Consider the following 16,001-nt stretch of genomic DNA (forward strand, 5'->3'; position numbering starts at 1 on the left):
GACCGGTTAGATAACCCAGATGCTGTGTAATGAGAGTGTGGACCAGAGCACTGGGGATATGCCAAGGGGAGAGTGGATAAGTTTTGCTGATTTCAGACTGGGAGTGAGAGAGGGAGTCACAAAGGATGCTGGGGACAAGGAGGATGGCGATGCCTTAAGTATAAGGAAGAGAAGTAATAGAAGAGGTGGCTGCTAGGCAGCTCCGAGTTGACTACTGGGGGTCTCCATGAGACACCTGGCATTGGGATAGATGGCACCTGTCTGCACTGTCCCCTCCTGTGCCCAGGTGGACATTACTAATTGATGGTGTCACTCTCTCCTGCTGAGGACAGAAATGGCCTTAGGGCCACTCCTATTTGATTGGCATCTCTAAGTGGTGTGTGGCCTATTTCCCATACTTCCTCACAGGCATCATAACCTAGGGTCGGGGGATTGAGAGCTGAAAGACCTGGTTGGCCTTCATTGTCCCGATGAGGAAGCTGGGGTCCTCAGAGAGCGGGGGATAAGGTGAGGGGCGGGCAGAGCTTTGGACAGAATCCCCCACTGAGCCAAAGCTCCTGCTCATGCGTTCAGCTGCCTCTCAGAACGCAAATCAGGGTACAGGCCTGGCAGCTCTCACAGTAATTATGAACCAGAGCACAGAAGACCGATGAACCTGCCTCAAGAAGAAACTGGCTCCTTTTACTTTTTCTTTTAGAATCAGGCATCAGACCTTATTCAATTCCCAGTGGAATGAAGGCTGGGCGCGTGGTGAGTGGGTGTGCTTGGCGGGGATGCAGGGAAGGGAATGGAATTTTGGACTGCGGTGGTTTCTTCCTTGGGCTTCACAGCCATCCCTCTGAACAGCATGGATCACTTTTGCTAAATTCCAAAAGGTGGCAGCATTCCATTATTCATTTGCTGCTGAGGCTGCAGCGGGGAACATCCTACAGGATGGACATGGGATGAAGTTAAGACACCCAGATGGCAGGAGGTCAGGACAGCTGGACAGCCCAACACTGGCCGGAAGGCTGGTGCTGGGGGATGAAGGGAGGATGCTGGGTGGAAAGGCGCTGGAGAGGTGCACCTGCCCCAAGACACCAAGAGAGCCTCACCTTGGGACTTTCCTAGCACAGGCTCTGGGTGTCCAGACCCAGGTTGACGCCAGGTATCACCCCCTCCTCTAGAGTATGAGTAAGACCTGTGACCTGCTACGAACCAACAGAGAAGATGACTGGGATGCCAGTCCCATGACTGTGTTAGAACATGGATGTATGAGACACCACCTTGCTGGCCTGCCCTAGAAAGCGCCCCCAGCTGGCCCTGAGGAAGCAGCCTGCCATAGTGTGAACCGCCATGAGGGGCCACGTGGCCGTGGCCGGGCACTGCGGGTAGCCTAGGAGCAGAGGCCCCCATCCTGCAGCTGCAAGGAACTGCATTCTCCCAACAACCAATGAGCACGAAAGGGGACCCTACACTCCAGATGAGACCCCGCCCAGCCGATGCCTTGTTTGCAGCCTGTGAGATACTGAGTAGAGGGCCCAGTGCCTTGCACATGGGTGATGAATGGGTGTTGTTTTAAGCTAAGTTTCGGGCGATATTTTATTCAGCAAAGGAAAATGAATACAGTCTATTTCAGTTACAGAAAAGTGTAGAGGTTATGAAATACAGCTCTGAAATGAGGCAGAGCAAAATGGAAATGCACTATGTCTCCAGTATAGTCACGGAAGAGGGAAAACGAGAGTGTAATGTCCTTCTGGCTGGAGCAGTGTCACCTCCATTTGCTTATGACATTCACTCCAAAGCCAAGCCCAGGATGGAGTGTGAACCTCCCTGTTTTGGCCTCATTCCCAAAATGCCTCTCATCATGTGGGCATTTGACCACAGATCACCCCAACATTTAAAGACAGGTCTATGTCATGTTTCCAGGGTGTCACCTCAACACAACCACTTCATCTGGGGGCGCTCTGTAGGGCAGGCCAGTAAGGTGGTGTCTCATACATCTATGTTCTAACTCAGTCATGGGACTGGCATCCCAGTCATCTTGGTGTTTTGCTTAAGCGAAACTCCAATCCACTCTAATATTCAAGGAAAGTGTGGCTGCCTTCGATGTATCCAGGAGCAGAAAGGTTGGCCTCCAAGCTGGCCTCCTCCAGTGGAATCTTTTCCAAGTAACTGACCAGGTGTGATTTCCCTCTTTCCTGCTGACTCCAGAATCAATCCCACATCTAAGATGTTCCCCAAAATGTTCCTTGCACCACAGAACAGAACCAGGTGGCCTTACCCTCAGCTCAACTCAGCTCAGGCCATAGTCTAATCCAGAATGGTTGTTCACAACATGCTGCCACTAACAGAAGTCACAGAAATGATTGCTTCTACCTGTGACACATTAGGGTGGGAGGCTGACCCCTAGGTTCCAGCCAGAAGGACCCAGAACAGCAGCACTGTGAGGGTCGGAGGTGGGGGAAAAAGAAGAGGGTTAGGGTCGTCAGATCTTCTCAGCATGAATCTTAAAATTCTGCAGCCTCCCATGCACCAAAGAATAGAATCTTTGCTTCCAGTAGAGAGAACCTATCACCTGAATGAGTGGTGCTGGGAGCCAGGACTATCAAACCTAACCCAACCCAAGAAAGCTGAAAATCCACGGGTGCTCTTCTAAGCTCCTGGAAAACCGACAGACCTCAGCCACCTTTGGTCCTGTTGTGGGCAATAGAATTTAAGGCGGGGAAGTTTTCTCCCTACTTCCCAACTATTTTCCCTTCAAAAGCTCCTTCAACTTCAAGACACTGGTAAGTCACTTTCCTGCTCCAGGCTCCATTTTTCCATCTGTAAAATGGGTTTAGTGTCTTTATGCTTTCTTTTCATAGACCTGATATGAGGTTACAAGAATCTTATATGGAACTATTAAGACATAGTTACTTTAAAATTATGAGAAGTATGATAGCCAACCTCCAAAGTGGCCCAAACAACCCTCTGGGCATTTACATCAGTGTGTAGGCCCTACCACAATTTCATCAGGGATGGTTGACAGGAGGGATGGAGTGCAGCAGAGGGGACGGCATGTGACTTCTGAAGACAGGTCATAAAAGGGGTCCTGCCCCCCCCTCAGATTTCTTACTCTAGGGGAAGCCCCTGGCCATGTCATAAGGACACTCAGCAGCTTTAAGGAGACACTCACACAGGAGAAGCTGAGGCCACCTGACAATGACATCATAAGTGAGCCATCCAGGAAGTGGATCCTGTAGCCCCAGTCAAGCCTTCTGATGACAGCAGCCCCAGCTCATGAGAGACCTTGAGCCAGAACCATCCATCTAAGCCATTCCCATGTTCTGAACCCCTGGAAACTGTGAGATCATGTTAATCCTTTTAAACCACTAAGGTCCAGGGTAAATGTTTTATGTGTCAAGAGATAATGAATACACTTTCTTCCTCTGTAAATCATTTCCACACACACAACACAGGAAGACTGGTGTGAAGATACAAGGCTGGTCCCCAGTGACAGGCTGGGCCAGAGGGGGAGTCCAGCCTGTGGGACTTGGGACGCACTAGTTCACTTCACTGGAGTTTGGGTTTCCTGAGCCACAAAATGAAGATAGAAACAGCACTTACCTAATGGGGTCATTGTAGGGACTTAATGAGAACAGAGATGAAACACTTAGTCAACTTCAAAGTGGGACAAAAAAATGTCGGTTGTATGATTGTCATTTCTCATTATCTTACCTCTTCTTCCTTCTTCTCTTGGCATCACAGGTGAACACTTCTTTCAGGTGATCCAGAAATTTATTATAAAACCCCAGCCTCAAAAGTCATTTTAGGGAACAGACAGAGGCCAAGATATGGGTTCATGGAGAGTCGAGTTTGTGCCAAGTACCAGAACAGATGGGGCACACTGTAGAGGAAGCATGCCAAATGCAGAGCACACATATGGACACTACTCAGGGTCACAGGAGCAGCTTTTGATAAAAGAATTTACTCTCAGCCATTCACTTATCACTATCACAATGTCCTCCCATGGCTACATTATTATTTCCAAACTCTTTTTCCATACTCTTTTTTTCTTTAAATCAACTCACCCTTTTTACTTAAATATTTTCAAAAGAAATTTCATACCCACTATAAATGGAAAGCCAGCTTCGCTTGCTATAAAGATCATCATAAAACTAAATACATAATGATCACTAACAAAACAACAACAACAAAAGTCCGTGAGCCCTTCAATCATCACACGGTCACCAGCAGTACACAAACACCACCCTGTGGGACGGACCACGAGGATACACATCCAGGAGCGTCTGGCGGGAGTGTTTGGGGAACAGTGGTGCAGGGAGCACCTCTGATCTCTGCTGCTGTTACCGGTGCCTGGATGACTGATGGAGAAGGTGCAGGCATCCACACCACCGACACCCACAATCACCTGCCCTAGGACCACAAGTCCAGTGCCATGATGTGGGCCCCAGAGCACTCAGCAAGCATCCCACGGGGACAATCAAATGATATTAAACTTCCCATTTCCCAGCGCCTTGGGGTCTATCCTCACATCAAGAAGTAAAAACGAGCCCGCAGCCCCACCATCAGTCACTGATCCCCCAGATCTGCTCCCAAAGGAGCTGGCCTTTCCCAAAAGGGGAGCTCAGCTTTCCTATCAGGTTCCACAAGGGCTGACTCTGGCCCCAGGTGCTTCCTAATAGAAATTCTGCGACCGCTTGGGAACCTTGATTCCCCTCAAGCCCAGTTACTGCTCCAGCAAGATTGGTTTCAGGTGCAAACCACTCCTGGTGATTGATGACAGAGCCCAGGGAGGCTGAACAGGGTGCAAAAGCAGTTTCAAAATCGAATCTGGTCAGCAAAACGCATCTACTTACCGAGTCCTGCGGACTGTTCCTGGCACTGGAGAGGAGGGCTGAATTTTCAGGGTCGTAGTCCTGGCAAAAAATAAGAACAAAGAGGTGGGGGTGGGGGCCCACAGTGAGAGAATAGTTCCAATTTGGAATAACCCCAAGAGTCTTGAGACCTTTAGCCACAATCATTCATTCATTCATTCATTCATATTCACTCTCTCTTCCCCCTGCCCCCGTGACCTGCACTGCCCAATGCCCAGTACAGCAGCTACAAGCCACATACGGCTTGTCTAAATTCAAATGTGCTATTAGTATAAATTGCACACTGGATTTTGAAGACTGCATGGGGGAAAAAAGGAATGTAAAATACCTCATTAATATTAATATCTCATTAATAGTTTTATATCAATTACATGTTAGAATGATAATATTTAATAATATATAAAAATAAAGTGTATTATTATACTTAAGTGTATAAATATATTATGAATATTTAAAATAAAATATATGGTTACAATTAATTTTATCCATTTCTTTTTACTTTTTTAAGTGGATACTAGAAAAATTTAAATTGCCTCTGTGGCTGTCCTGACATCTCTGTTAGGCAGCATCTAGGTTGTCTCCTAGTGCAGACCCACCCTCACCTGGGCAGCCTCACAGAGCCACACCCAGCCGCCTGTTCCTGGGTTTGGGGTTGACTTTCTGCTGGTTCACCCCAACAAGAGCTCATGTTAATGGAGGGTCGGTGATGCCGTGTGCTTAGCACTCTTGTGCATTTTCTTCTTTAACCCTCACAAAGATGTAAGGGGGAAGATTGCAATCTCATTTTACACAGAAAGGCTGAGAACTTGGCCAAAATAACTCAGCAGAGCTTCAGCAGGGCCAAGAGGTTACGGATGGATGTTCATTGTCGTCATATTCTCCCTCCAATGCCCCATCGCCTCCCCATGAAGCACAGCACACAGCATGTCACAGTCTGTCACCATCCAGCGCTGGGTTGCTGCCCTGCTTCAAAAGTGCCAGCAGGGCCTAAGCTGCATATTTTTCCTCCCTCGAGCCAAGGGCCTCCCCTCCCACATCCGTGAGCCTAAGGTCCAGAGGTCAGCTCTCCTCCTCAGCCGACTGTACTTCATTGTGCTAATTAGGAGGAGCACAGGGAGACGGAGGGGGCGTGACTCAGTCCGCCTTCCTTGGAAGGTGTTCTCTGCCCTTCCTGCCACTTTTAGACCTTTTTGTGCCCTGTCATTGTGCGGGCACCTGCCCAGATCGGGGCCCCCCGCCCTGTTAGCACAGTTCCTGTATCATCCTGAACAAAGCACCAACTCTGTGTTCAATCCCCTGTGGCCATTCCCCTTCTTACCTTAAAAATGGCAAGAAACACAGAGATTCTAAGCCAGATGTGGTGGGGGAAACAGGCAAGATCAGAGATGATGTCTCTCCATCACCCATCACCCTCTCAGGGATTTGTCATGAACTAGGGTGAGCTCCCAGAGAGCAGTGGCAGGTGGCATTAAATGTGACATTATTTTCCCTAAAATGACCTTTAAAGGTTTTATCTTTCACATTAACAGGAGGCCAAGACCAGGGCTGGTTAAAGCCTCCTGATCAGTGGACCTGGGCATGGTGGGTTTCTAGGGATGGAGCCAGTAAGACCTGCAGGGACCCTGGCTCTCTAAACGCCTGCCAGGCTATCCAGCCCCACTGCACCCTACAATGTCCTAACCACAAGAGTGTGATGCTCCTGAAGGAGTCTGGGGGCCAAGAGAAAGAAGGCAGTTTGAGGAGCCTACGAAGCCAGGTCACGCCCCCTAGGTGACCACAGAAGACACCCTAGCACAGAGAATGCATTTTCCAAGGCAAAAAGTTGAAATAACTCCTTGACACCTGGATTGATTAGATGACATAACATATTCAAGCCAATCATTTAGATTTCCGTTGTCTCAGAGTGGTGGTGATGAAAACCTTCCTAATTATGAACCAAAAGCCATAGAGCAGGGGTCCTCAAACTACGGCCCGCGGGCCACATGCAAATACAAATATTGTATTTGTTCCCGTTTTGTTTTTTTACTTCAAAATAAGATATGTGCAGTGTGCAGAGGAATTTGTTCTTAGTTTTTTTTTAAACTATAGTCCAGCCCTCCAACGGTCTGAGGGACAGTGAACTGGCCCCCTGTTTAAAAAGTTTGAGGACCCCTGCCATAGAGCAAATGATTCAAAATGTTGAATAATATTTTAGGCGTGAAAAATAAAACCTTAAACAAAATGTAAGACAAAACTTACTGAACAAAAAGCAACTTCCTACATTTATAAAAAGCTCCCCCAAGTCAATAAGAAAAACATCAATGGAAATCAAAGGGGGGAAGATGAGTCAAGGAGACATCCAGACATGTCACAAGGGAGATGGCAAATGTCTGCTCTGCACATTAAAGGGTCTTCTACTTCACCCACAGCAAGAGATGAAAATTAAGACAATGTATTATGTTTACTGAGACTGGCAAAGATGAAAGTCAGGCATCGTATCGAGGCGATAAGAGTGTAGAGCAGTGATGGCGAACCTTTTGAGCTCGGTGTGTCAGCATTTTGAAAAACCCTTACTCTGGTGCCGTGTCACATATAGAAATTTTTTGATATTTGCAACCATAGTAAAACAAAGACTTATATTTTTGACATTTATTTTATATATTTAAATGCCATTTAACAAAGAAAAATCAACCAAAAAAATGAGCTCACGTGTCAGAGGTGTCATAGGTTCGCCATCACTGGTGTAGAGAAACATGTATTCTTATACATAGTGGAATTACACATTGCCCAACATTTGAAAAGTTGATAATATTTAACTAGCACTTTCATTTCTTGGAATTTCTGCTATAGAATGTCTGCATGTATGGAAAATGACCAATGCCAAAGAGTTATTGAAATGTGTAATTTTTTTAAATTACAAAATACTGGGAGCAATACTTCCATTATTCAGAGACCAGTTAAGTAAGTTAGGTGCATCCAGACACCCTCAGTAAAATAAGGCGGCAGCTCAATATGGAATGATGGGGATGGACAGTAAAATGCAGAGTGGTAAGTGCGACATGCCACCATCTGCGCATTGTTTTAAGAATATCTGCACATTTGGCATATGCACTGACATGTCCAGAAGATGGATTTTTTAGGATGCTTTAAAAAATGGCTGATTTTGGAGAGAGGAACTGGCTGAGCAGGATGGGGTAAGTCAGGAAACTCATTTTACTCTTCTGACTCTTAATTGTATATTCTGGGCATGTATTTTCAATGAAACATATTTATTTTATCCTACAATTTTTATTTTATTTTGTAAAGAAAAATAATTTAAGGGAATAACATATAGCAATACTAGCAGAGTCCTTTGGGTATGGAATTCATTTTTAACATTTTCTGGAAAAAAAAATTTAGCTCACACAATGTGGCAAATGATTTGTGGTTTCTTTGAACAAAGGCCTGCCATCGTGGTCTGAATGCAGAAATATTGGCACTAATGGTTTCCACCCAGAAATTCAAGCATGTGGCACACAAGTACACTTGCGTTTTTTGTTCCCAGGGCAGGCAGTACTAATCAAGCGCTACACTCTCCTGCTGAGCCCAGATGCAGTATCAGGATCCAATCCAACACACTCAGAATCCACTCACAGCGACATGCCTGCTGAAATAAAATCCTGTCCCTGAGTAGGGTGGGGTAGCCACAGGGCAAGGCCCAAAAATCTGGAAGCAGGGTCTCCATTCACATGACTCCTCAGCCTGGGTATGAGTTTATATCACCAGCTTCTCTTGCCCTGCTGGGCCAGCTTCTGAAAATGTCATCTGGGCCCCACCTACCGTCCCAGATCAAACCACCCAGAGCCCTTCTGAGGAGACGCCAGTTAACCTTCAGCGAGGAACTCCCCCATTTCTCCCAACTTAGAAAATTCTGTGTAAATGTCAGATTAAGCTCTTCATTCCTCTGCTTTTAAAATGAGAGATAAAATTTAGCTCCCTATTCCCAGATGTTAAAATCTCTGCTTCTCCCCAGGGCAAAGAAATCAATGTGAGTAAGCTCCGCATTTTTTTCCCTCGGAACACGACCACTTCCAGCAATTTATTTGACTGACTATGCCTTCTATTACCATGTAAATTGTTTCAGACTGCAGGGAAAAAAAAGTATTAATCTCCTCTCAGTAAGTCATAAAATAAAGAAATCAATTTCAAGGTCAATTTAGCCCAAATAACACCTGCTGCCCTTTTTTGTTACATGCAGACTCCTCTGAAATGTGAGGCTGTTGTCTAAGGCGTCAATATGCAGCTACAGAAAACTGCTTTACATCAGCCAGGGAAGCACCAGCGGAGACACTGGCCCAGTGGCCCAATGGCTGAGTATGAATGTGGAAACAACAGGGTTAAGAAGACTCAGCAAAAGGACCCTCTGCAGGCCAGGGCAGGAGAGTAGAAGGAGAACAACAATGGAAATCAGAGTTGAATTCAAGACAGGATTCTGGTTGACTTGCTGTGTGATTCTGGAAAAGTTACTTAACCTCTCTGGGCTTCAGAGTCTATACCTGTAAAATTACTTAAAATAAGATGAGGGCTTGGTGATCTTACAGGACCCTTCAGCCCAGGCCTTTGGGGGCTTTGTCAGCTTTAGACACCCAGGAGAACTGGCCAAGACAGCCCAGTTTATGCAGCTACACTTCATCAAGAGACAGGGTTGTGTAGTGGTTAAGGGAACAGGCTCTGGGTCTGACTGAGTGTGTCCAAACTGTCTGTTTTCCACTCATGGGCTGCTTGACTCCAGACAAGATACTTACCTCCTAGGCCAGTGATGGCGAACCTTTTGAGCTCGGCGTGTCAGCATTTTGAAAAACCCTAACTTAACTCTGGTGCCGTGTCACATATAGAAATTTTTTTATATTTGCAACCATAGTAAAATAAAGATTTATATTTTTTATATTTGTTTTATATATTTAAATGCCATTTAACAAAGAAAAATCAACCAAAAAAATGAGTTCGCGTGTCAGAGGTTCGCCATCACTGTCCTAGGCCCTGAGTTTCTTCCTCTGAAAAATGGGAGTAATGACATTACTTGTTTCTAAGGGAGAGAACTATCAGACTCATTTAGTGGGTGAGTGACTGGACTTGGGGAAGTTACATGACTTGCCCAGGTTTCATAACTTAGGCCAGGCAGCTCCAGCCTGAACCCTGGATCCCATGCATCCAAAGCCATGCACATCCCCTAGGGAGCATTGCCTTTCGGTTTTCCTGACCCCAAGGTGGAGAGGTACCACAAATCCAGAGCCTCATAGCACTCACGAGACTTTCCCTGGCAAACCTCGGGGACAAACAAGGCATTTCCACAGCATGCTCCTATCTCCTCTGCCAGCACCCACAAACCCACCTGATGAGAGGTCACAGATGGAGCCAGCCTGTCCCATTGGTGGAACCCCCCCCTTCAGGAGACAGTTTCTCCTCACCTCACCCCACATGCATCCCCCCAGCCCTGGCCTTAGATGGCCTCGCATAGAATCTGATTTTTCAACTACATCTAGCAAGTTGACAAGGTGCCCCTAGGAACCACGATATCCATCCTCCCTTTGGTTCAGCCAAAGCCAGCCCTGTGTTTGCACCTGCCCACCTAATCCGCTACAGGACTGACTGCCTGCCTGGGAAATGTCTCCACCTGCAGGAGGCCTGCCCCCTCAGCATCCCCATGCTCCTGCCTGAACTCAGATCACTTTCAAGGCAGTGGTTTCCACAAAGGTCTCCCTGACTCCGTTTCCTCTCCGCCACAGTGTATTCGCTCCTCTGCAGCCAGCGGAGTGGTCTCCAGGCGTAAACTGGTTCATGTCACTCCCACTCACACACCCTTCCAGCCTCCATGTCACTGGAGCACGGCAGCTGCCTATCGTTTATGTGGGGGATGCAATGAGAACTGTGGTCCATGAACATGTCCCTCGGTCTTGGAGACAACTGAACAGCCCGCATCTGACAACGCTAACTATGATGCAGCTGCCGAGGTAGTGCCCGGCCTCCTGGGAGGCAATGCTAGAAAAGCAACACCAGTTAACTGAGCATTTACTAAGTACCTTCATGTTAAGTGGCAGAAGCTGGTTAAGTGGCAGAAGCTGGTTAAATGGCAAAAGTTGGTAGGAGAATTGGGCTCTGTGCCACACTTCTCAGTCACTCTGTCTAGAAACAGCTTTATTGAGATAAAATTCATGTAACATAGTACAATTCACTTATTTAAAGTGTATAATTCATCGGGTTGTTTTTTTTACAGTTATAGATACATCCAACTATCATCACACTCGTTTTTAGAACATTTCATCACCTCCAAAAGAAATACTCTACCTTTTCATTATCACCCTGTCCCTTCCTACTCCCCAGCCCTCACTGGCCACTCACCGACGATCAATTTACCTATTGTGGACTTTTGTGAAGTAGAGTCGTATGACATGTGTTCTGTGATTGGCATAATGTTGCCAAGGTCGATTCAAACTGTAGCATTATCAGAATGCATTGCTTTTTGCCGCTGAAAAACATTCCATTTTATGGACAGACCACATCCTGTTTATCCACAAGTCTCTTGATGGGCATTTGGGCTGTTTCCACTTTGGGGCCATCGTGAATAATGCTCCGGAAAACATCTGTGTATGTTTTAATGTGGACATGTTTTGTGTCCCCTTGGGTGTCCACCTAGGAGTGGAATTTCTGGGTCATATGCCGACTCTGTTTAATCGTTTGAGGAACTACCACACTATTTTGCCAAGTGGCTGCATCACTTTATATTCCCACCAGGAACGCAGGAAGTTTCCAATTTCTCTCTGTTCTCATCAACACGTGTTAGTACCTGTGTTTTTGATTCGAGCCATCCCGGTGGGTGTGACGGGGTAACTGATTGTGGTTTGGATTTGCATTTTCCTGACAGTGAATGTTGTTGAGCATCTTTTCATGTGCTTGTTGGTCGTTTGCATGTCTTCCTTGGAGAATCGTCTATTCACATCCTTTGCCTATTTTTATTTGGGTTGCCCTTTTATAATTGAGTTGTAGGAGTTCTTTATATATTCTAGATACAAGTCCCTTATCAGATATATTATTTGCAAATATTCTCTCCTATTCTTTGGGCTGTCCAGTCGCTTCTGAACAATGTCTTACACGAAAGCTGCTTGGTTATGTCTGTTGCAGATAAGCAACCAATGGGGCATGTCTCAGCAGCTTTTCAGAGCTTCCTATCCCGGCGCCCCTGGCGGTTAGGACTTTGACATACGTTTTGGGGACCACAATCCATCCCACTGAACACACAAACGAAAAATGCCAAGACTTGAACCCACATAAATCGAGTCAGTCTCACTGGGGGTGAAGCGGGAGTGTGGATAACTCTTAAATCTCCCGGGTTGGTGACAGAGTGCAGCCGGGCTGTGAACCGCTGGCCCCGAGTAAACGCTGTGGTGGTCCCAGAGGGGGCTGTCTTTTGAGGAGTTAAGGTCACCCCATGGATGGCAGGACATCTACAAGTAGCAGCGCCAGATTCCCCATCGTGTGATCCTGTGATTCTCACCTACCATGGCAGCTGCCAACCCCAAACTGCTCTCTCTAAAGAGAGGCAAGTGAGTTGAGACATCGGATATTCACAAAGAAAAACACAGCTCAGTGCAAAGTGTAGCCATGGAGCTGGGACAAAATCTGCAGTTTAAAACCCAACAAAGTCAAAGAGTGGAAACAACCCGAGTGCCCATTAACCAATGAACGGATAACTAAATGCAGCCGATATAATAATGCAAGGGAGCATTATTCAGCCATAGAAGGAGTAAAATTCTGATAAATGCTGCAACATGGGCAGACCTTGCAAACATTGTAGTAAGTGAAATAAGCCAGACATGTGACATCACGGACCAGAACAGACAAGTCTGTAGAGACAGAAAGGTTACTAGTGGTTTCAAGGGGCCAGGGAGAGGGGAATATGAAATAAAACTGTTTAATGGCTACAGAGTTTTATTTTGGGGAAGATAAAAATATTTGGCACTAGATAGAGGTGCTGGTTGAACAATACTGTGAATGTACTAAATGTCACTGAATTGTTTCTCCTCAAAACAATAATTTTATGTTATGTTAATTTCACCTCAATTTAAAAACAAAAACCAGGGGAAAAAAATAATCCCAACAGACTCAGACTTCTGTCACTCTTTTGATGCCTCAACCATATTTTTCAATAAAAAGAAATATATAAAACCACAGGCTTCTATGTATATCTGTACAATCAAAAGAAGTTTTTTCTTCTGTTCATCTCAAAAGCCATTAAAATTAATAGGGTCTCTATTAGTAATGTCTAGTAGAGTTACCCACTCACTGGATCAAGAAGCAAGTGTGAGTGATAGCCAAACTGTGGTCCCCCTCAGCGCAAGGAGAATTTCACTCCCCTATCAGTGAGTGAGGGGCAGGTAATCAGGTGCAGGGACTGCATCCGACACCCGAGGGTCAGGGACACTCAGGAGAGAACAGCCCACCTGCTTGTGCGGCCCTACAAGGAGAGATGTTTGAGAATAAAAGGGGAGAGGGAGGGTAAAAACCAGTCTGGGAAAGAGCACTTCATTGCTGTGCCCTTGCTAGGAAACTCACGCATGCACAATGTCCATTTGCACATGGGCAACAATATCTGAAAGAGACGTAATGAGTCAAGGGAAGATGGGACACAGAATGCTGGGAGATGCCGCATGGAGATAAAGGAGGGCATTAGCGACGCAAGATGAAACTCGGACATATTTCTGGCTGCAGATGCTGAACACAGCACTCAAGTTTTCCCAAGGACGAGAACAGCAGGGGGCTGGGCGAAGGAGCGGGGGGAGGGGGGGTTATTACAGGCACTTTTGCAAAATGAAGCCGGGAGAATGGCAAAACAAATGAAGTGTTAAATAAATACTTCCTGAATGGACTCACCAGGGAGAACACTAAAATTAGGATGTCTGACAAGGGCTTTTTATCCAATCTGCCCAGGATTTCTTCGGGGTTCCTGAGAGAGAAGTTGTCCGTAACCCGTGTGACATCACGGACCATTTGTGCAGAAATGGGATAGTTGGAGCACAGCACACTGAGGAGGCTGCTTACAGGGAGGTGCACTGGACTCAGTGGAAACAGGAATGCCTGGGGCGGCCTTGAGCTTCTCCCAATCTGGACAGAGGTCTTTGTGAAGGAAGAGGGCACCAGCCAGAGAATCCCTACATCGCAGGGGTAAGAGCATGGGCTCTAGATTCAGGCAACCCAGGGTGGGAGATCCTGCTCTATCTTCTAGTAGATGCATGACCGTGAACAACTCACTCCATTTCCCTGAGCCTCAGCTTTCCCTTCTGTAGAATGGGAATAACAGCCTCCGTCATAGGAGACTATTAAATGAGACCATTACAAACACCCAATAAATTCTAACTGTTATTATCTCATTTTACAGAGAGGTAACCAAGGCTTATTCATGTGTGTGGCATTCTGTGGCTAGATTTTTATATGAATCGTATAATTTGATCTCTATGATAACCTATAAGGTTAAAGATCCAGACTGAACATCTCCCTGGCTGTATGACCTTGGGCATGTTAGGTAACCTCTCTGTACCTCAGCTTCATCCTCTGATAAAATGGAGAGAATACTCTCTTCCTCTCCCTTCCTCTCTGAAATCAATAAAAAAAATATATATATAAAAATGGAGAGAATAACAGCACCTTCCCCTGAGGGTCGTTATGAAGCTAAATGAGTTACTACCTAAGAATGGAGCCCGGTGCTGGCTCAATAAATGTGACTATCAATGTCATCACTGATATTAGCTCAGCTCTATTAACAAGGCCCAGAGAGGATAAACAAGTTGCCCAAAGATACCAAGCTTATAGGAGATAGAGTCTGTCTCTACCGGTAGCTCCCACTCTTCTTTCCTGTGTATCACTCAAAAGGCACTCGGGGCTTAACTGAAGACCGCCTCTTCCGGGGCATTCCTAGGCCCGCCGAGACCCAGCATGGTGCAGAGTGCTGTGGACTCAGAGGAGTCTGGGTCCGAGTCCCAGCTCAGCTCCCACTTTGACCTGTGACTGTGGAGGATTGTTTAACCTCTTGGTCTTTAAGGAGGGGGATCATAATAGCACATCCGCTCCTCAGTAGGTGATAATGAATCCCTGCCATTGGTCGATGTCTTCTGCTGGCTCCAGGCCAGTGCCCTGCGTGGAGGGTGAGACGCTGATTTGGCTAAGCTGTGTCTGTACTTTCAGTCAGCTGCTCCTGAGGCATCTGGTCCTTGATGACATAGCCCCTCCTCCTCTTCAGCCCGCCTCTAACCATTGCTCCACACCCCCTCTGTCCCCATGTCCAACAAGAATGGCTTCCTGGGAGTGTGGTCAGAGACTCAGGAGCTCTGGGTGTGAGCCAAGTCCTGGCGATTAGAGCTCCCTAGAGACTGCCTTCCCTGCAGAAGAGCGAGCTGTCAGCTCTTTTAACAGTGAAATAATTGCAAGTTTGAATGTGGAGTCTATGCCGAACAACTGCAATTAGAAGCCACCTTCTGTTCAGAACAACTGCTGCTTAAGTGTAATCCCTGCATCGTGCATAAACCCCAAATGAGTTTCTCCGTTTTGTTTTCAACTGCACTTACTGGGCGATGTCACGCAAGGTCCTCCACTCCTTTCCTAAAGCTCACATTGTTCCGACCTCGGGGCGGCTTCCCTCTGTTCCTAGGTAGAGTCCAACTGCCTAACCAGGGCCAATAGGCTTTGCATATGGTCTGTCCCCACTCACTTCCTCATCCTCTTCCTCCACTCTCTCACTTTACCCTCTCAATCTCTGAGTTCCAGCTGGACCTGCTGTCACCCTGGCTTGGAAAGCTCTCTAGGTCCAGTCTGCTGTGGAACTCCTACGCATCCTTTAGGTCACAGTCCAAACATCACCTCCTCCAGGAAGCCTTCTATGATGCATCACACTCGGTATGAAACCCCTGTGACATACCCTGGCTATGTCATGTGCATCGTGGCACTTACTAAAGCTTGTGATTAACTTACATTCGTTATTTGAATTATTTGCATAATTATATATGGCTGTCTCCCCCATAAAACTGAGTATCCCATTCATGTCCCTTGGATGCTGCTTTGTTCTAACCCAGTGATGGTGAACCTATGACATGCATGTCAGAGGTGACACGCGAACTCATTTTTTTGGTTGATTTT

General features: G+C 46.4%; 1 protein-coding gene across 14 annotated transcripts in view; it reads right to left on the minus strand.

Moving 5' to 3' along the window:
* RBFOX1 (RNA binding fox-1 homolog 1) overlaps positions 1-16,001 on the minus strand; it is a 2,061,082-nt gene that overhangs the window by 1,777,973 nt on the left and 267,108 nt on the right. For all 14 annotated transcript variants that reach the window (XM_070413026.1, XM_070413017.1, XM_070413018.1 and 11 more), the window contains exon 2: positions 4,842-4,901. In XM_070413026.1, coding sequence (XP_070269127.1) covers positions 4,842-4,901 — 60 coding nt within the window. The remainder of the gene's footprint in view (positions 1-4,841; positions 4,902-16,001) is intronic.

Source organism: Myotis yumanensis, unplaced genomic scaffold, assembly GCF_028538775.1.
Source record: "Myotis yumanensis isolate MYYU_CA2020_CCGP unplaced genomic scaffold, mMyoYum1.0.hap1 SCAF_4, whole genome shotgun sequence".
NCBI lineage: Eukaryota > Metazoa > Chordata > Mammalia > Chiroptera > Vespertilionidae > Myotis > Myotis yumanensis.